This window comes from Phyllopteryx taeniolatus, chromosome 23 (assembly GCF_024500385.1).
Source record: "Phyllopteryx taeniolatus isolate TA_2022b chromosome 23, UOR_Ptae_1.2, whole genome shotgun sequence".
In the NCBI taxonomy this organism is placed as follows: Eukaryota; Metazoa; Chordata; class Actinopteri; order Syngnathiformes; family Syngnathidae; genus Phyllopteryx; species Phyllopteryx taeniolatus.
This window is the reverse complement of record NC_084524.1, coordinates 8,081,154-8,101,977: the sequence shown is the minus strand read 5'-3', so window position 1 is coordinate 8,101,977 and position 20,824 is coordinate 8,081,154. Positions and strand designations below refer to the sequence as shown.

The window sequence follows — 20,824 nt, the reverse complement described above, 5'->3', positions numbered from 1 at the left end:
CTCAGCGCCGCCGCTATGTTATCGTCCCGAGCTCAGTAACGCTCACTTCCTGTTTCCTGTTTCCGGTTTGTCGTTGGCCTCGGCGCCCGCATTTATTTTTGTATTTTATTTTTTATTTTTTTGCAGTCTGTCAAATGTACCGTCAGTAAGTCCTGTTTGTCGCTGGCCTCGGCGCCCGCATTTATTTTTGTATTGTATTTTTATTTTTTTTTGCAGTCTGGCAAACGTACCGTCAGTAAGCAGGACATGAAATGACCGCATTGCATGAGTAATAGAGGTAATATTTGGGTTATCGACTAATATTTATTTCTCGATAGAATCATGTTCATGTTAAGGCAGCGTGGTTTGTTTTGATGTATGTAAACAAACACAAAAACGGGAAACGTCAAGCTTTTTTTTTTTTTTTTGCGGCTTTAATGAAGAAGTAGGTCTTCCGGGTCGGGTCGCAAAACTGCACAAAACATTCTCGAAGAAATTACGGTCGTATTTGACTTCCCGATTTGTAAACACCTAATAGAAAATCAAGATAACGGCTCGTTTTCTGTTTTTTCAATTTCCAATAAGAAACGAGTCGCCAGATGGGTTTGTCTCCATGTGCCCTCTGATTGGCTGGCGACCAGTCCAGGTGTTCAGTAATCCCTCGCTGTATCACGGTTCCCATTAAGCGCATCGCAGATTTACAAAAACTCAAATATGATAAGTGTTGTGCAGTTAGCATTGGTGGCTATTTGAAAATAAGGTGGCAGCAATGACTCGCAGAAAAACAACCCAGTGAGGAATTTCATTTGGCAAATGACCAAATTGTTCAGTAATGCAGCGAACATGGCGTTTACACACAAGCCACAGTGGGAGTTTCATCAAATCATTTCACAAATACCTGACATACAGTATAGCTAATGCACACACCCATAACAATACATATTTCTTTTGATTTTTTTTAATTATTATTTTGCTTGTGTAGTGTGTGTGACAAATAACTGCACCTCTCTAAAGTATGAACTATTGACATTGAGTTGCACTTGAAACTTGACAACGCGTATGAATATGCAAGTAAATAACTGGCCGCTATTTCGTGGACTTGGTCTTTTGCGGGGGTTTCCTGAAACGCCCCACGTCAGCCAGGACTGGCTCCAGCTCACCTCGAACCCAATAGCAAAAGGGATGGCTGTTTATGTTGAAATGTTCAGCAATGCAGGCACAGGAACATTGACTATTTGTACAAATTCCAGCAGGCTCCCATATGATATAAAAGAGCTCGAAGTCTTGCTCTCTACAGGCTGGTGTAAAAGGTGGCATCCCTGCGATGCTTTCGGAGTGGCATGTTCCTGCGTACGGTGCGGATTTTGTCCAGGTCGACCTCCACCAACGCCACGCCCGCTCGCTCTCCCCCGCAGTCGGCCATCACCACACCCCAGGGGTCCACAGCCAGGGCGTGGCCATAAGAGGAGCGCCCGTCGTGATGTCGGCCGACCTGCGCCGCAGCCAGAACGTAGCACTGGTTCTCAATGGCTCGCGCCCGGAGCAGCACCTGTCAAAGGAGCTTAACTCTTACAAACGCTTCATTTTCCATACACGCATCCATAATATGTTCCAGCTCAATTTCCCGCAGACCAACAATATGCTCCTAATCACTGTTGAGTCTGAAATTAGGAACTCTAGACAGGGGTGCGCCAAATTTGGACTGGTTCTCAACGGAGCACCATTGGCTGTTGCTTGGTGCCCAATGACCTCACTGGCAATGGAGAGGCTAGGATTTAGTTTTAAGGGGGAGCAAGACTAGATTTTAAGTGGCACGCAATTACGGCGTTATTAATAGATGTAGCCTATCGCAATATCTTGAGAAGAGTTCTTTACATGGATTCACATTGTATAACTTAATACCTAATTAAACAGAAAAAAACAAACACTACATAGAATAACGAAGTAAGGTGAGGACATGCAATAACTAACCGGGAGAACAAGGTAAGATTCTCGTGCGTTGAGAATCTTTTTAGAATTGTTGTTCTAGCTTTATAGCATTGAAGGAAGTTACCACCTCGAAATGGAAATTCTTGGGATAAGCTTTCCCGTGACACGAAGACATTATTTTTGAATAAGCGATGTAGGCGGTCAATTCCATGTGCTGCAGCAAAGGGGTATTTTGTTCATCTCAAAACCGGGATTGCGCCAAATTGGGAAGGCATTCTCTTGCCTGGCAGCTCCATCCTCCTCACCCTTCTACCAACATACTCACTATTTCTCCTCTGGTCGTGTCCAAACCATCAAAGTCTGCGCTCTCTCTAACTTTGTCTCCAAACCGTCGAACCTTGGCTCTGAACCTCTGATGAGCTCATTTCCAATTTGATCCAACCCGGTCACTCCGAGGGCGAACCTCAACATCTTCATTTGCTCTGCTTCCCGTCGTCTCTTCAGTGCCACTGTCTCCAATCCGTCCATCATGGCCGGCCTCACCACTGTCTTCGAAACTTTGCCCTTCATCCTAGCAGAGACTCTTCTGTCACATAACACACCAGACACCAAGTACTCTCCTGCCTGCCTCTCTGATCACCTTGGCTGTAGTGGTCCAGTCTTCTGGAAGCTCCTCCTGCCCACCTACTATAACCCCTAAAAGTGAGAAAGGGAGGCTGTTCCGACATTTTAAATCATCACAATTCTTTTCCAGTAGAGGTCCATCCATCCATCCATCCATCTTCTTCCGCTTATCAGGTTGCGGGGGTATAGCTTTAGCAGGGACGCCCAGACTTCCCCAGCCACTTCTTCCAGCTCTTCCGGGGGGATCCCGACGTGTTCCCAGGCCAGCCGGAGGACATTGTCTCTCCAGCGTGTCCTGGGTCGTCCCCGGGGTCTCCTCCTGGTGGGACGTGCCCGGAACACCTCACCAGGGAGGCGTCCGGGAGGCATCCTAAACAGATGACCGACCCACCTCATCTGGCTCCTCTCAACGCGGAGGATCCCCTCTCTGAGCCCTTCCCGGATGACCGAGCTGCTCACCCTATCTCAAAGGGAGATCCCGGGCACCCTGCAGGTGAGGCGTGTCACCTGGACAGCCCCACAACATCCAGAGCCTTTAGGAACTCCGGGCGAATCTCATCCACCCCCGGGGCCTTGCCACCGAGGAGCTTTTTAACCACCTCGGCGACCTCAACCCCAGATGATAGGAGAGCCCGCCTCAGCGACCCCAGACACTGCTTCCTCATGGGAAGGCGTCGGTGGAATTGAGGAGGTCTTCGAAGTATTCTCACCACCGACTCACAAGGTCCCGAGTCGAGGTCAGGAGCGCCTCATCCCCACTATACACAGTGTTGATGGTGCACTGCCAGAATTTCCTCGAAGCAGTCCGGAAGTCGTTCTCCATGTCAAACACCAAACACCTCCCACGCCCGTGTTTTTGCCTCGGAGACCACCAAAGCGGCATTCGCTTGGCCAGCCAGTACCCATCAGCTGCCTCCGGAGTCCCACAGGCCAGGCGCTCGCATTCGTGCCCCGCGTCCAGGCAAGGGAAACCTAGATCCATTTGATTCTTTCTTCATGGGGGTTTTTGGAGCCGTACTTTGTCTGGACCCTCACCTCGGTGACCCTACCAGGGGCGTGAAGCCCCAGACAACTTAGCTCCTCGGATCATTGGGACACAAAAACCCCTCCACCACGATAAGGTGACTCCTCAAGGAGAGGTCCAGTAGAGGTACGTAATTGAAATTATTTAACTCTGTAAGTTTTGCTGAGATATTAATGCTTCGAATTTTTGATTTTGGTCCGCAGGATTCCATGAGTTAGTCGTTATACCAGTCTGCCTCACAGAAGTCCAAAGCACTATTATGATGATTCATTGGCTTTGCTACCTAATATTTGTTATAACATCAATATTTTGTCAACAAAATGCTCAATTAGGGACCCAAATAAAATGGGTCAAACTAGCAGCTAAGCTAACCCATCAGTCATTCGTGCGTGTTCAGCTAACTGCACATTTGAATTTGCCTTGCGCTCTCCGAGGGTGATGGCGTTCGAGAACCACTCGTTCAAAGGTACAAATCTCTCGCGCGTGAACGTAGAACCACTTCATGAACATTTGTTGCTCCCTCAGTTCAGTTGAGCTCAGCCGTAATCGTGTGCCATCAGTGAAACCCCCCGTCGCAAATGGGGCCGGCCCACCTTTCGGAACTCAATGGGTCCAATTGGAGACGGGGACGCGTCCTACCTCCCAGTGAGCAGCTCCAGTCGCCTCAGTGAAGGCCGACGGGAACGTCAGGATGTCGGCGCCGCTCTTCTGCAACGCCAGCGAAAACTCCGGGAATCTCAAGTCGTAGCAGATTCCCAATCCGATCTGACGGGAAAAGGCCACATCCGTGAGAAGGGGAAGTCGAAAAGGCTCGCCTTTCGGTGCAGAGGAGACACCTGGCCGACGGGGGTTTGGACCGGCGCTACCAGCGAGGGTCCCGGGATCGTGTAGGCGCTTTCGTTGAGCAAGACGCCCTTTTCGGGAAGCTCCACGTCAAACAGGTGGCACTTCCTGTAGGTGGACACCATCTCACCTGCACGTATATGAAAATGTGGCAGCGAGAGCTCAGGAGGCGCCGAGGAGCCCACGCACATTTTAGGAGAATACGACCTTGATTGTTAACGACGATGTGGCTGTTGTAAATTCGCCGCTCGCATCCTCGTTCATGGAAGCCCCCCAAAGACAGCCAGATGTCCAACTTCCTGTGACGAGGGACGTGAGAAGGTTTGGGACATACATACCCGTGTCTGGGAAGCCCAATGGAAGACGACGTGGGAGGTCACGTGACTTTCTTGTGTCGTTTGATTGGCGAACTACAGTTAAACGTCACTAGCGCTTAAATTGGATGACGCGAACAGGTATTTTCTGGTATTGCTTAGTGCCTCTTCTCAGTTAAGAAATGATAGACTATCGTATAACATCGCTTTGAGGAAACCGAGTCTCTCGCACAGCTCTCCAAATAAGAGGCAAAGCGTGCTTGCTTCAAGCGGTTTCATTCAAGTATGTTATTCACGCCCGCTTGAAATTTTCTGTAAAACGCGCACAGCGCGTCATGGGTCGTTCGGGGCGCCTCCCAGTGGGGTTTGCCCAGAACACCTCACCGTGGAGGCATCCCAAACAGATGCCTGAGCCACCTCATCTGCCTCCTGTAGATGTGGAGGAGCAGCGGCTCGACTCTAAGCCCCCCTCACAGTTTTGAGGAGCCGGGCTCAAATCCAGAGTTTGCATGTCCTCCCCGTGCCTAAGTGGGTTTTTTCCAAGTACTCCGGTTTCCTCCCACATCCCAAAAACATGCGTGGTAGGTTGACTGAAGGCCCTAAATTGCCCATAGGTGTAATGTGAGTGTGAGTGTGAATGGTTGTTTGTTTGTTTGTATGTGCCCTGCAACTGGCTGATGACATCTCAGGGTGTACCCCGGCCCTCGCCCAGAGTCAGCGGAGATAGGCGCCGGCACACCCGTGACTCTAGTGAGGATAAGGGGTATGGAAAATGGATGGATGGATGTCTTTTTGGACCTTGCTTTGTGCATTGGTGCACAGACATGTTACAACAGGAAGGGGTAATCCCCAAACTGTTTGAATTGTCCAAAATCTTCCTTTCACTGGATCTCAGGGGCTAATATATTGGACATTTCCACGTTTGTAGGAACAGTTTGGAGATGGCACCTTCTTGTTCCAACATGACTGTGCATCAGTGCACAAAGCAAGGTTCATAAAGACATGGATGAGAGAGTTTGATGTGGATGAACTTGACTGGCCTGCAGAATCCTGACCTCAACCCTATAGAGCACGCTTGGATGAATGAATTAGAGCGGAGACTCAGAGCCAGGCTTTTTCATCCAACATTAGTGTGTAACCTCACAAATGCGCTTCTGGAAAAATGTTCCTAAACGCCCATAAACACACTGCTAAACCTTGTGGAAAGCCTTTCGTCAGATCGTGTATTCTAATCAGTCACGTCAAACCAACATCACAACATGACAGAAATAACGGGTGCTAACTTACTGTAATTAAATGACTTGATTTTTAATTCACCGAAACTCGAGAGCGGGATTCGACAGAACGGCGGCATGTTTACGTCCAACCGTTCGTCCCACCGCTAGCTTGCTAGGCTACGTGACGTTTTATTGCCTGCTTGCGAGCCGTAACTTTATTGGTGGTCTGATAGTGACAGGACCACATCAAAAGACGCGCGACAAGGCTCCAAATAAACTGGCTTTTGGATTCAAATGCTGTTTCGCGTACACGATGGCGACGCGGAGTAAATGTCTTTTGCGGAGCCGATCCGTGGCGACAACGATCGGATCGGCAAGTCTATGACATTAAAGCTGATCAGCCGATCAAGACAAAATGCTAATTATCGTCCGATACCGATCTTGAATTGTTAAAAACAAATTATTATTATTATTATTTTTTAAATGCACGACGACAACGCAAACATCTAATAAGAAGCCAAAAGTACCTGGCCATCTGCGTGTATTGCGTCATCGTCTCTCCGGCAAGGGTCTCCGACAGCCCCAGGGTCTCCTCCCGACCGGAGCCGATGTAGTCGAAGGCCTCGGGCAGGAAGGCCATGCTGGCACCTCGCCGCTTTGCCTCCTCCAGCAGCTCTCGGGCTGCGCACAAGTTGGCCCGCTTGTCCGCCGTGACACTCAGCTGACACAAGGCAGCCCGCGGATGGCGGGAGCTGGACATCCTGCACAGACAACAGCCGTGGAAAAATACATTTGATTAAAACACTATTTGAGAAAATAGCCTAACAGCATAATTACCTACGTCATTTTGTGTGTACCCCAAATCCAATGACGTTGTATTAAACATAAATCAAAAAGAGAATGCAATGATTTGCAAATCACGTTCAACCTATATTTCATTGACGACTCTACAAAGACAAGATATTTAATGTTCAGACGGATAAACTTGATTGTTTTTAGCAAATAATCATGAACTTGGAATTTGATGGCTGCAACACGGTCCAAAAAAGCTGGGACAGGGTCGTGTTTGCCACTGTGTTACATCACACAACATCCAATCAACGTTTGGGAACTCAGGACACTAACTGTTGAAGCTTTGTAGGTGGAATTGTCTCTCATTCTTGCTCGATGTACAGCTTCAGCTGTTCAACAGTCCGGGGTCTCCGTTGTCGAATTTTACGCTTCATAATGCGCCACACACACCCGCACTCTTTTACGACGAAGCCACGCTGTTGTAACACGTTTTGAATGTGGTTTGCCATTGTCTTGCTGAAATTAGCAGGGGTCCATGAAAAAGACGTCGCTTGGATGGCAGCATATGTTTCTCCAAAACCTGTATGTACCTTTCAGCATTTTTGGTGCCTTCATAGATGTGCAAGTTACCCATGCCATTGGCACTAACACAGCCCCATACCATCACAGAGGCTGGCTTTTAAACTTTGCGTCCATAACAGTCCGGATGGTTCTTTTCCTCTTTGGCCCGGAGGACACGACGTCCACAATTTCCCAAAACAATCTGAAATGTGGACTCGTCGGACCACAGAACACTTTTCCACTTTACATCGGTCCATCTTAGATGAGCTCGGGCCCAGAGAAGCCGGCGGCGTTTCTGGGTGTTGTTGATAAATGGCTTTTGCTTTGCATAGTAGAGTTTTAAGTTGCACTTACGGATGTAGCGCCGAACTGTATTTACTGACATTGGTTTTCTGAAGTGTTCCTGAGCCCACGTGGTGATGTCCTTTACACATTGATGTCGGTTTTTGATGCACTGCCGCCTGAGGGATCGAAGGTCACGGGCATTCAATGTTGGTTTTGGGCCTTGCCGCGTCCATGCAGTGATTTCTCCAGATTCTCTGAACCTTTTGATAATATTATGGACCGTAGATGATGAAATCCCTAAATCCCTTGCAATTGTACGTTGAGGAACATTGTCGACTATTTTCTCACACACTTGTTCACAAAGAGGTGAACCTCGCCCCATCTTTGCTTGTGAACGACTGAGCCATTTTAATGAAAGGTGACCAGCTTTTCTTAAAGTTATTTGGTTAGTCAGTTTAGCAGAGATATTTTCTCGCGTTGTATACTCTATGATAAGATTTCGCGATTGGTTAATGTTGTTAACTTGTTTATCTTTCCAGTGTCATAAAATAGTTTTTTTTAGCGATTGCTAAAATTACAAGTATTGAGTTGCGAATTAATAAAATGACTCAATTACTTGTTTTTGTTTTTTTTTGACTTTCATCCTCCTATATACATAGTGGGTATGGAAAGTATTCAGACCCCCTTAACTTTTTCACTCTGTTATATTGCAGCCATTTGCTAAAATCATTGAAGTCCATTTTTTCCCCTTATTGATGTACACACAGCACCCCATATGGACAAAAAAATAAATAAATACATTTGAATGGTTGAAATTTTTGCAGATTTTTCGAATCCCACTGTATATTTCAGCGAGCTAAATGAGTCTGGTCTAACTTTTGTGTGTGCAAGTGACTGCAGTATCCCGCATGAGGGTCTTAAGAGTACATAGTTTACAGTGCTCCCCTTTTCCCTGTCCCCAAATATCCCGTAAAAGAAATAATACAACTCATACAGGTGGTTTGAAATTTTTAGCAAAAAAAAAAAACTAGCCTGTTTTATGTTCGGTCTGTATTTCAGAATCAGAATCAGAATCATCTTTATTTGCCAAGTATGTCCAAAACACACAAGGAATTTGTGTATTTTTTATGATACACATTATTTAAAGAGCTCCAGAAATCAAATTAGAGTGAACATTTTGTAGAGGGGAAAACAAATACCTGTTATGTAGTTTGATAGTCCAAACGGAAAGTGGGACACTTTTCTCAACAGATGGTCGCAACAGCCGAAACACGAAGAACAGCATTGGCTCAAATATTCACCCATTCGCTCCGCACCATGTTAAACTTTAACTGCCAGCAGGAAGAAAAAAAAATAGTTTGAATATAAAAAGAGACACAGACACATTAACGTGTACGTTTATATTGTTGGCTAACCGAGTATGCGAAAAGTGAGTGTTTTCAGCCTGCCAGTTGATTTGCACACAGGCAATCTCGCGGGCACCACTTCAACCCCAAGATGTCACAGATATGTATAGGTATCGCAACCACGGCAATTTTGAGCTCCGTGCCGACGGCGATGCTAAGCTAGGGAGGGCAAAGATGCCGGTACATTGTGTTGCATATGGCGGACGACTGGTTAGCAGAGGACAAATGTTCTTTGCATGTTGTCCCCGTTGGTGTGAATGAGAGTGCGAATGGTTGTTTGTTTATGTGTGCCCTGCGATTGGCTGGCGACCACTTCATAGCTGGCATAGGCTCCAGCACACCCGCGACCCTAGTGAGGAGAAGATGGATGGATGGATGTGCTGCGTACGTAAAAACGTAAAACGCCGTGCAATTGCGACAAGTGAACTGGGAGTCCCTTTCACGTGTGCTTTTTTTCTAATGTCTATTGATAGCATCCGCTTTTTGCGTTGACAAAACACAAACCCTCATGAAAATCGGTTCAGAAATGAGCAAGGTTCGACTTCATTGCTGTGGGAACGACGACCCTTCACACATGGCCGCCACGTAGGCACGTTGGTTAAGCGCTCGGGCGTATCTAGTTATTTATATCTATGCCAGATGTGCTCGGGCCGCGTTGTGAGGATTCCCGTTGCCAGGCAAGGCGCGCTCCGCCGCAACATGATTGGCTCCTGCGTCGCGGAAAGGAACGAGTTGACAATCCCAAACATGGATTACATTTGTATGAAATAGAAACAAAGACGTTTTAATGGTTCGGTTTAGGGCAAGGCCTGGGGCTTAAGGCGGTTCAGGTGAGGACCAGAGGTGGCTAGAGTAGCCCAAATATTGTATTGTAAAGTTAAGAGTGCTGTTACTTTGGAATAATATGACTCTAGTAAAAGTACAAATAGTCCTCCAAATAATTACTTGAAAATAAACACTTGAAATAAACTTGAATGTGATTGACTCGGACTTGATGTTTAACTTGCTGCCTTCCGGGCCAGGTCGCCATTGAAAAAGCAATGTTTATTCACTGAGCCCTCATTTGAACCCCTCTGTGACGCCCAGATATTTACCCAATTGGACTCATCTCATCCGTATCATCGAGGGGGACAAATTGAAAACCGCTTTCAATACCCCCCCTCGGACACTTCCAATACCTGGTCACGCCGTTGTACCGCAGGAAAGCTTCAATACTCTGGCGAGAGTTTCCGGGATCTGGCAGGCTTTTATGCAGGTGATGATGAGGGCTGATTGACGACAGGTGCGCGGCCGAGGTGGTGCTGTGTGATATTTCACTTTTTCTTTTTTAATAAATCTGCAAAAATAAAAAAAAAATTGTTTGTTTTTTTCTGTCAATATGGGGTGCTGTGTGTACATTCATGTGGGAAAAAAATGAACTTAAATAATTTTAGAAAATGGCTTCAATATAAAAAAGAGTGAAAAATGAAAGGGGTCTGAATACTTTCCGTACCCGCTGTTTATACCATGTATGTATTTATTATTTCTAAGCAGGCGGCCTGTTTCCGTTCCTGCTCGTTCAGATGGAAGTCTATCCAAAACCCGAGATGGACTTTCCAGTGAATTAAAAGACCACTCAGGGGTCACTCACTCTTTCACTGATATGTTGAAAAATGGTTTGGTCAGACATGAATTAACACAATGTCCCAACTTCATTGGAATTGGCGCTGTACAATAATTTGGGCTTCCAGCTCATAAAACCTGTGAAATTAGGAATTCAAAAAATTGGATTTTTTAATTTGATTTACTGATTTACTTTACTTATCAGTTTTTGTAGAAATAATGAAAAAAAAAATTATATATATATATATGGAAGCACGGTTAGCACATCTGCCTCACAGTACTGAGGATCGGGGTTCAAATCCCGCCTGTGTGGAGTTTGCAGTTAGCTGGGAGAGTCTCCAGCACGCCCGCGACCCTTGTAAGGATAAAGCGGTACAGAAAATGGATGGATATATTCTTTTCCATTGCTACAGAAACGTTAGAGCTGAGGAGGGCAGTAATTCGCCATGTAGCGTTTACACAGGAAGAAGAAGAAGAAGAAGACGAAGACGAAGAAGAAGACGAAGAAGAAGACGAAGAAGAAAAAGAAGACGAAAAAGAAGACGAAGAAGAAGACGAAGAAGAAAAAGAAGACGAAGAAGAAGACGAAGAAGAAAAAGAAGACGAAGAAGAAGACGAAGAAGAAAAAGAAGACGAAGAAGAAGACGAAGAAGAAAAAGAAGACGAAGAAGAAGACGAAGAAGAAAAAGAAGACGAAGAAGAAGAACAAGGAGAAGACGAAGAAGAAGAAGAAGACGAAGAAGAAGGCGAAGAAGACGAAGAAGAAGACGAAGAAGAAAAAGAAGACGAAGAAGAAGACGAAGAAGAAGAAAAAGAAGAAGAAAAAGACGAAGAAGACGAAGAAAAAGAAGACTTTTTTTGACTTTTTCAAGGAACTTTATTTAGCCCCCTCACTCCACTGGTGAGCTAAATCACTGTTCCGCATAAAGTCCTGGTGTTTTTCTGACAGCGACTGCCACACCTCCTTCACCAGACCCTGTAGAACCCGGTTGGAGTGGCCACCAGTTTCTCTGGGGATGTCCTCATTAGGTGTCCCATCTTCACAATCCCTGCTTCCCTGAAAGCGCTTCTCATTGTGTCAGACGAAAAGGCACTCAAAGGTAGAAAACTGTTATTGAATAGTGGTTCTTCAAACAACCACAATCCAGGCTCTGCAGAGGCTCGAGTAAAGTCCAAAGTCTGCCAAGCATCAAGGACAGAGCTGTAAAAAGGTGACAGTCCATCCAAACCGGGGCTAGAGGACAGCAGAAACAGATGTTTGTCATAACCTAGCCGCAGACGAGCGACGGCTGACCAGCAGATTGAGTCTTTGTACAACAGCGTCTGTGCCGTCCGGAAACGAAAACCAGCCATCCTGGAGGCAATGTCTATGAGGCCCTGCCCCCCTTCCGTCACAGGGAGATACAGGACTGACGCTCTCATCCAGTGATGACCAGACCAGAAAAAGTCCACCAGCATCTTCTGTCGCTGTTTAATCAGTCCTGGTGGGGGTGCTAACACCTGAAGTCTGTGCCACAAAAGAGAGGCCACGAGATTGTTTACAGTCCTGCAGTTCTTCCCCTGCAGGACAGCTGAGGTAGCGACCATTTCCATCTCGACAACTTAGCTTGCACTTTTTAGCGACCATCTCGTCGTCACCCAAATAAATCCCCAGAATTCTCCACCCGCTATTCCCCCATGTAAGGCCACCAGGGAGACCACACGCAGTCGCCTGTGTTGGATTACCGATTTTCCCAATTTACCTTAGCCGAGGAAGCCTTTTCCTACAGCGTTAGACTTTCTCTCAGTGCCTCTATGTCCCCATGTCCCTGGACCGTTACACTAATGTCATCAGCACAGGCCGACACGACCATGGGAAGGCCACAAGTCATCTCTGGCAGACATAGACCTTTCAAAGTTTTCCAAAGTCTCAATAGGAGAAAAATAAGAAAGAAAGATCCACCCGATCAAATGCTTTTTCCTGATCAGTAGAAATCATGCCTACATCAACACCGTATGCCGCGCACACATCAAAAATATCTCTCAATAAAAATAAATTGTCCAACAATTGGACAATAATTTGGGCTTCCAGCTCATAAAACCCGTGAAATTAGGAATTCAAAAAATGTGATTTTTTAATTTTATTTACTGATTTACTTTACTTATCGGTTTTTGTAGAAATAATGAAAAAAAATATATATATATATATATATATGGAAGCACGGTTAGCACATCTGCCTCACAGTACTGAGGATCGGGGTTCAAATCCCGCCTGTGTGGAGTTTGCAGTTAGCTGGGAGAGTCTCCAGCACGCCCGCGACCCTTGTAAGGATAAAGCGGTACAGAAAATGGATGGATATATTCTTTTCCATTGCTATAGAAACGTTAGAGCTGAGGGGGGCAGTAATTCGCCATGTAGCGTTTACACAGGAAGAAGAAGAAGAAGACGAAGAAGACGAAGAAGAAGGCGAAGAAGACGAAGAAGAAGACGAATAAGAAAAAGAAGACGAAGAAGAAGACGAAGAAGAAGACGAAGAAGAAGGCGAAGAAGACGAAGAAGAAGACGAAGAAGAAGGCGAAGAAGACGAAGAAGAAGAACCATCATCATCATCACCACCACCATCTTCCAATAATGGCATCGAACGGTAACAACATGGCTTCCAAAGCTGGTAGCAGTGGCGGCGGAAAACAGTCCAACCCCTCCGCCGAACAGGTACCGGCCCGTGCCAGCTTTTCGTGCGTTTGTGTCTGACCCCCGGTTCGCCTTCTTCGCCTTCTTCGCCTGGATCGACAGGCCGCTCGAAGCCTTTCGGCTGACGCTAGCTTGTCATCACCATCTTTGCTTTTGTCAGTGTCTTCAGTTCTCCATGAGTGCAGCTTCTTCATGGAAGGTTGCTTTTTTTATTTTTATTTTATTTATTTTATTTTTTAAATGGTGGATGCTTCCAGTGTTTTACTTAGCCGTGTTATGTTTTTTTAAATAAATATAACCATCTTTTATGTTTACCTTTACTGTTCGGTCAGCGTGGTATCGACGCTATTTATAAACTGAGGTGGATAAAGTCGCCAAATATTCGACTCAAGTAAAAGTTAAAAGTTGTCGTTCAAAAAAAAAAAAAAAAAATGAGTAAGAGTTAAAAGAACATAGTGAAACAATGACTCAAGTACTGAGTAATTGGTGAGTAACTTAATGGTTTTATTTAAATCAGAGCATGAACATCAATAAAATAAAAATATCGAAATAAAACGGGAACCCGCCAATTCTGGTGTGTGTGCGTGCGTGTGCGAGATGAGCTCGGACCCCAAGAGATCTTTTACAGTTACTTGTGATAAAATAGGACTAATATGCACAGCCAAAACAACAACAAAACATCTGCAATTTGCCGCAAGCTGTTTTCTCCAGTTAGAAGTGGGCTGAAATATCCACATTTGGTCAGACAGTGCCAGACAAATACTTTAATACTTCAACGCTGATGTGTTTCTTCATCGAAATGGAAACGCTACTCGCATTCCGTGGCCTTCAATGGTCACGACGATCTTCCCAACATCGTAAGCGCTTCGTTTAGCCGGGCTGGTGTATCTCGTGTTCATACCGATGCCCGGGAAGCCCAATAGAAGACGACGTGTGCGGTCATGTGACTTGTGTCGTTTGATTGGTGAACTCGACCTAAACGTTACTCGCGCTGAAATTGGATTGGGGCCAACAGCGGCCATTGCGGAAGTCGTCGTATAAACAGGTCGTGCACCAAATAGTTGATTTAAAAAAATAATACAAAAGTAACGGAGTAAAAGTAATAAGTATGCTGTATTCAAACTACAAGTAGAACTGATCCAGAATTGAGAGGCGCTATTCACCCTGAACTGGTCGCCAGTCAATGGCAGGTTACATACTGGCAAACGCCCATCCATAATGTATTTTATAGGGCTTGTCCTTATGATTGTTGCGGCTATTTTGGAGCCCGTCCCAGCTGACTTAACAATTCAGCTCACTTATAGCTTCAGAAAACACCGTGCTAACATCCCAAACACATGCGTGCTAGCTTGATTGAAGACTCTAAATTGCCTGTAGGTGTGAATGTGATTGCGAAGGTTTGTTTGTTGATACGTGCCCTGCGATTGTTGGCGATCAGTTCAGGGTGTACCCTGCCTATCGCCCGAAGTTAGCTAGGATAGGCTCCTGCACGCCCGCGACCTTTGTGAGGTTAAGCAAATGGCTGCAATCTCACAGAGGCACAGGGAGAACATTGCAAACCGACTTAGGAAGTCGGGAGCCAAGGTTTGAACCACCAACCTCAGAACTGTGAGGCCCCTTGTCCACCGTGTTGTCCAATTGAATGTGTTTTTAGTCAACTGTAATCCTGAGGGAACAGGTTATGTAAAAGGGTCAACGGATTCACTTGAGTGTGTTTGCCAGGTGGTGGCGACATTTCAGAGGATGCGTCAGGAGCAGCGAAATATGGCCTCGAAAGCAGCCGAGTTAGAGATGGAATCCAATGAACACAGGTGGGTCTCTCGTGTCGCTAACGTGTATTTCCTTGTTGAAGTGAAACTTCGATAGGCGCAGAGGTTAGGGACTAAGCTGCGACGCAAAAATGCGATTGACAATAGATTGTCGTTTAAACCAGAGGAACAGATACACCCCAGTTTAATCTCATCTCAACTGGGCCAGACCAGTATATTGGTGGTTTGATAAGCTGTAAATGACAACTTTTCCAAATTTTTTTTCAGCGCAAATGATCCAAAGTACATTATGAAAATTATTATTAATACTGTAGATAATAATACATTGGTTATCCAGTCATAAACTGATGATCTGTATGGGGGTTAAATTTCAGTCCACCTCCGCAATAGGTGAAATTCGTCAAATCGAAACCCTGTTTAAGGACAGCCTAGGTATGTTTTTGTTGCGTTTACGGCAATTCCATTTTTTGGAAATGCCCGTAAACACACCTAAAACAACACAAACACAATTTATTGAGAGAGAGCAAAAGCAATGGATAACACAAAAATATTTTACAAACCGTATAAAAAAATAGAATAACAATTTTAATCAGAATAAGCACTATATACTGTAATTTCTCATTTATAATGCACACCCATGTATAATGCGCACTCCCAAAGTTGACCCCAAAATTCTGGAAAACCCTTCTACCTATGTATAATGCATTTTTACAATGCATGATTTTGCTTCTACCCATATGATCAAAACATGAAGTATTATCTGTATTTTGTTAGCTTTTTTTCAAAGAATTATTCTAAAGTTAAGCACTTTATTTGAACACGTAATACTTTCATTTTATTTACTAGCCCTTATTTTGAAGTTCACGGTCTTACTTTTATTTAGTAGATGAGAAAACAAACAGTTGTGCTCATATGTTTGATTACACCGGCACAATTTGTAAGATGGGTACAATTGTCGTGCTTCTCCTGGCTCTTCATATTTTATTTTAATGGGATTCAAATTAACATTTCAGAAAAAAACATTTGCATCAAACAAAACATAACCATAAAGAAATGAATGATGGTTGTTGTTTAGTCATCAGTCGTATTTATAAAAACAATCTTTCACAAATTCTGCCAGGGTATGTAAACTTACCGTGATTTCTCATGTATACTGTGCCATAACCTATAGATTTATTATTTATAAAATGGGAAAGTTTTTTTAAAAATCATTTTCCCCTATACCCATGTATACTGTGCCATAACCTATAGATTTATTATTTATAAAATGGGAAAGTTTTTTAAAAAATCATTTCCCCCTATACCTATGTATAATGCGTACCATGCGCATGATTTTTAAAACAAATTTTTTTGGGGGAAATGTGCATTATACACGAGAAATTACGGTAGTTTGTACTTCTCAGTGGGAAGTTCCCACTGGGAGCACTTATTACGCCATTATGAAACAAAACAAAGGTTTTGAACTAGACTTTCCACCGATTTGTATCGGCCTTATCGGTACCGGCCGATAATTAGCACTTTATGCTGATCGGCTTTAATGTCATAATTGGCCGATCCCATCAAGGACGTCATTGATCGGCGTGTGCCCGATGCAACAAAGCGGCCCTAGAACATAACAGAGCCTCCGCCATGTTTCGCAATCGGGACCGTGTTCTTTTCTTGGTTTACTTCGGTTTTGCGTCGGTGGACACAGATCTAATGTGCCTTCTTTTCAAAATGTTCCAGTTTTGTGTCGTTTGTCCGTAGGACATTCTCCCAGTTGTATTCCAATCTCGATTTTTATGATATACCCTGCGGTCCATTTGAACTCGGAAGTCCGACTTTCCAAATTCTTAGTTGGAAATTCACATGGAACGCCTTCTGAAGTTGGATTTCCCACTCATCAAGTCGGAGGTTTTTCCACTGACCCCGAGTTGGCTTTCAAAGATGGCTGCTGCGAGTGTCGACGGTAAGTAAGCTCCTGTAAAAATCTGTTTCTTATCACTTCTGAATAGTTTTTGTCTCGCTAAGGCTGAAGTCAGTCCAGCAAGGGTTTTAGGCCCAGATGCGTCAACGTATAGATCAACTGTAAGAGTTAACACTTTTCTTACAGTTACATTTTTGTGGTTCCCACTTTTGCACAATGTTCACCACCGTACTACCAGGAGAAACTTTGTTGTGCCAAATTTGCGTCTTTGTTGTTTTGAAAAAAAATAATTGACTAAACTCCATTGTATTTCTACTTGAAATCATTGCAGTAAATAATAAGACAAATTACAAGTGAGTAAAACACTTTTTTTATTGGCAGGAAAAAAAGAGAATGACAGCAGTGCATTACTGATTGACTATTTTTAGTATGAACATTTTAAGAAAGAGCAGGATCATTTCACAGCAAGGCCTTGTGACATTTGAAGCGTATCCTCTACTCATTTTCATTTGCCCCTCTGGGGCACTGGACTGGACCACTACAGCCGTGGTGATCAGAGAAACGGGCAGGAGAGTACTTGGTTTATCTTCTGGTAGGAAAATGGAGAAGGGGACTTGGTGGTGGAACCTCAACGTACAGGAAATCATACGAGGAAAGGGGGTAGCGAAGAAGAAGTGGCATGCTGAGAGGACTGAGGAGAGGAGAAGGAATAGATGGAGATGCGAAGGAAGAGGTGGCAAAGGCCAAACAAGAGGCATATGATGACATGTATGGCAGGTTGGACACTAAAGAAGGAGAACAAGATCTATACAGGTTGGCCAGACAGAGGGATAGAGATGGGAAGGATTGCAGAAGGTTAGGGTGATTAAGGATAGAGTTGGGAATGTGTTGACTGGTGCCAGTAGTGTGCTGGGCAGATGGAAAGAATACTTGAAGGAGTTGATGAATCAGGACTATCAGTGAAAAAGAGGAGTAGAAGAGGCAAGTGTGATGGACCAGGAAGTAGCAATGATTAGTACGGGTGACGTTAGAAAGGCACTAAAGAGGATGGAAAAATGGAAAGGCAGTTGGACCTGTGGAGGTATGGAAGCAACTCGGAGAGGTGGCTGTGGAGTTTTTGACCAGCTTGTCCAATAGAATTTTAGTGCGTGAGAAGAGTCCTGAGGAATAGAGGAAAAGTGTGCTGGTGCCCATTTTTAAGAACGAAGGTGGTGTGCAGAGCTGTGGGAACTACAGAGGAATAAAGTTGATGAAGTTATGGGAAAGAGTCGTGGAGGCGAGACTCAGGACAGAAGTGAGGATTTGGTTTCATGCCTAGAAAGAGGACCACAGATGCATTGTTTGCCCTGAGGGTGTTGATGGAGAAGTACAGAGAAGGTCCGAAGGAGCTACATGGTGTCTTTGTAGAGCTTGAGAAAGATCCAGAGACAAAATATATTTCGGTAAAGAATAGGACACAATAATATTTTCAACCTAGCCCAAGAAAGAGCGAGAGCAGCACACACAAAGTTGAAAACATTAGCCCTGCGACTTTATCTAAACAATGAAATGCACCAAAAGGAAAAATGGGCTACCTTCTGAGTCTTTGTGTTGTGTCTCCATCCGCTGTGTTCGAAGGTTCCAGAAGTCGTTTGCATTCAGACAAGGCAAGCACGAGATCCCGTTCGTGGAGGTCGGCATCTTTTTTTTTCCCTCCGACTTGGTAAACGGAGCGCTGTAACTCGGGACTGACTTGATTCCCAGCTCCGACTTCCTACTTCTGAGGATGGAAATGGAACGTAGCGTGATTTCCGACAGCGCTGCCCTCCTCGTCCAAACGGTGACGGGTGGTGCGATCTGACGCTGATAACAGTTGTTCCTGTATTTCAATGCAGGCTGCAGACCCCAATATGAGAGGGACTACACAGCTGTGGTTCCATTTCCTATTTCCTGACGAGGTTTTCCTGCCTCTTGTACTGAGGGAGCGACTGAAGATGAATTAGACCGGGAGTTTAATGACTGCATCCCAGAGCTGAAACGGGTAGAGGAGGCGCAGGAAATCTGGCAGCTGTTGTCCAGCAAGACCCTCAACCAAGTCCCTCCAAAGACCCTCGAACGGCCGAATTTGTAACATATTTTGTTAATAAAGACACTAAATCAGTCTGTCTAGCAGCGTGTGTTTGTTTTGGCTGAAACGCAAAAGTTCCTGACAAAATATCCAAACGTTCCAGCGAGGTGACACTCGGGGTCGGCATCTGTGAAAGTGCGACATTGCGCGAGCCCACTCGTGTCTTCGATAACGCCGACAAGACTAACGTGACAGCTCATCTGCGGGGGGGGGCTTACTTCCAGCGGCTTTTAAACGGCTTTACAGCGACGATGCAATCGAAAACCGTGACCACAAATCTGAGCTGTGATTTTTGTAGACCGTTCCAGCCCTAGCACGAATAAGTGGGACTTAAGTGACTGGTTGAGGTTATATTCGAATGGGAACTTTGTGAATTGTGATTGAGGAGTTTCAAGTTGACTTTCTGATGGATCGGCATCTCCCTCTAGCCTCGTGATCGACACCCTGAAGGACGTGGACCCGTCCCGGAAATGCTTCCGTCTCGTCGGCGGCGTGTTGGTGGAGAGGACGGTGAAAGAAGTTCTGCCGGCATTGCAGACTAACAAGGAGCAGGTAACAAACGACGACAGGACTTTGACTTCTTCATTGGGCGCTGTTTGCGCCAATCCAGCTTAAGCGCGACTGACATTTAAGTCGACTTCACCAATCAAACGACACAAGGAGGTCACATGGCCTCGCACGTCTTCCAGCGGGCTTCCTGGGCAAAGGTATTAAAACGAGATAAACCAGCCCGGCTGATCGTCGCGCCTGCGTGGCGGCCATGTTGGGAAGGTCGACGTGACGGAGCCATGTGAGGGATGATGTCACGAACTTCAAATTCAGAAATGGCCAATAAATACCAAAATATTGTGCCGAATATTTTCCATCAATAATTTGATGTTGCTAATAGTGGAAAATGAAGTGAAACGGTCATTTTCGACCGCTTAGGTCGGGTCGCGGGGGCAGTAGCTTTAGCAGGGACGCCCAGACTTCCCTCTCCCCAGCCACTTCATCCATCTCTTCCGTGGGCATCCCGAGGCGTTCCCAGGCCAGCCGGGTTCAAGATGCCTGCACCACGTTCCACAAAAGCTGGCACAGGGGCGAGTTTGCCACTGTGTTACATTCCACCTTTCCTTTCAACAACACTCAATCGGGGTTTGGGAACCGTCCGTCCGTCCGTCCGTTTTCCATCGCGCTTTTATGCTCACAAGGGTCGCCGGCGGGTTACACCCCGAACGACATCCGAGGAAGCGAGGGTTCCACCCATTGAAGCCTAAAGCCTCTCCTTTTGTGTCCCCGCAGATCTCCAAAATCCTGGAGTCCATCAGCACCAAGATGCAGGAGAAGGGGCGCGAACTCACGGAGTACAGAGAACGCTACAACATTCGCCTGGTGGGCGAGGGCGAGGCGCAAGGCCAGTCGACGGAATCCTCCAAGGATAGCGAAGGGGGCGGCTCTAAAAGCGGCGCGGGTGTTTTGGTTTCATAGTTCTTTTTTCAATGGCGCGGCTCTGTGGTATCTTGCATGTTGAAAACAAAATCGAGATCTCAAGATTTTGGACTGACGGCTTCAGGATGCGACGTGCCCTACTAAATCCGTTTTCTGATTTGATGGGGCTCGAATGTCGCTAAGTAATGTGGCAGCGCAATGACTTTTGTCCTCGCGAGCTGCGTTTGGAAAAGTTTGGGTTGCGCCAGCCCTCCAACGGAATCATCTGTATGCATCATATCACACGTTGATTCATAAACGGTATACAGTTGCATCTCGGTTTCGATTATCATTGAAAAGTTCACGGTGGGCGACTGGTTAGCACATC

General features: G+C 45.5%; 2 protein-coding genes and 1 long non-coding RNA gene across 6 annotated transcripts; 2 read left to right on the top strand and 1 right to left on the bottom strand.

The window, feature by feature from the left end:
- Positions 1 to 921: 921 nt before the first annotated feature.
- On the bottom strand, positions 922 to 10,257 carry nit1 (nitrilase 1). 4 transcript variants are annotated; one of them, XM_061763659.1, is made up of 7 exons: positions 10,153 to 10,257; positions 8,768 to 8,899; positions 6,458 to 6,691; positions 4,607 to 4,698; positions 4,393 to 4,529; positions 4,196 to 4,321; positions 922 to 1,528 (listed from the first exon to the last, which is right to left on the bottom strand). In XM_061763659.1, the coding sequence occupies exons 2-7, from the start codon at positions 8,851 to 8,853 to the stop codon at positions 1,271 to 1,273; spliced, it is 933 nt and encodes a 310-aa protein (XP_061619643.1). In that variant the 5' UTR covers positions 8,854 to 8,899; positions 10,153 to 10,257; the 3' UTR covers positions 922 to 1,270. The 4 variants fall into 4 exon arrangements, with proteins under 4 accessions (XP_061619643.1, XP_061619642.1, XP_061619640.1 ...); XM_061763658.1 differs by having other exon boundaries at positions 10,069 to 10,203; XM_061763656.1 differs by lacking the exon at positions 10,153 to 10,257 and adding an exon at positions 8,984 to 9,073.
- Positions 10,258 to 13,087: 2,830 nt separating this feature from the next.
- pfdn2 (prefoldin subunit 2) lies at positions 13,088 to 20,770 on the top strand. Its single transcript, XM_061763668.1, has 4 exons — positions 13,088 to 13,268; positions 14,970 to 15,058; positions 19,458 to 19,581; positions 20,311 to 20,770. The coding sequence occupies exons 1-4, from the start codon at positions 13,188 to 13,190 to the stop codon at positions 20,494 to 20,496; spliced, it is 480 nt and encodes a 159-aa protein (XP_061619652.1). The 5' UTR covers positions 13,088 to 13,187; the 3' UTR covers positions 20,497 to 20,770.
- LOC133472604 (uncharacterized) lies at positions 15,065 to 19,062 on the top strand. Its single transcript, XR_009786775.1, has 2 exons — positions 15,065 to 16,964; positions 18,797 to 19,062. It is a non-coding gene; the product is annotated as an uncharacterized LOC133472604 (long non-coding RNA).
- Positions 20,771 to 20,824: the final 54 nt, after the last annotated feature.

Coding starts and splice junctions, on each gene's coding strand:
- nit1 (XM_061763659.1), bottom strand. CDS start 8,853: ATGCTGTTCTTCGTGTTTCGGCTGTTGCGACCATCTGTTGAGAAAAGT. Junction 6,692..8,767: donor ACTATCAAACTACATAACAG/GTATTTGTTTTC, acceptor TTGTCTGTGCAG/GATGTCCAGCTCCCGCCATC. Junction 1,529..4,195: donor CTGGAGCTGCTCACTGGGAG/GTAGGACGCGTC, acceptor CTCCTTTGACAG/GTGCTGCTCCGGGCGCGAGC.
- pfdn2 (XM_061763668.1), top strand. CDS start 13,188: ATGGCATCGAACGGTAACAACATGGCTTCCAAAGCTGGTAGCAGTGGC. Junction 13,269..14,969: donor CCAACCCCTCCGCCGAACAG/GTACCGGCCCGT, acceptor TGTGTTTGCCAG/GTGGTGGCGACATTTCAGAG. Junction 15,059..19,457: donor ATGGAATCCAATGAACACAG/GTGGGTCTCTCG, acceptor ATCTCCCTCTAG/CCTCGTGATCGACACCCTGA.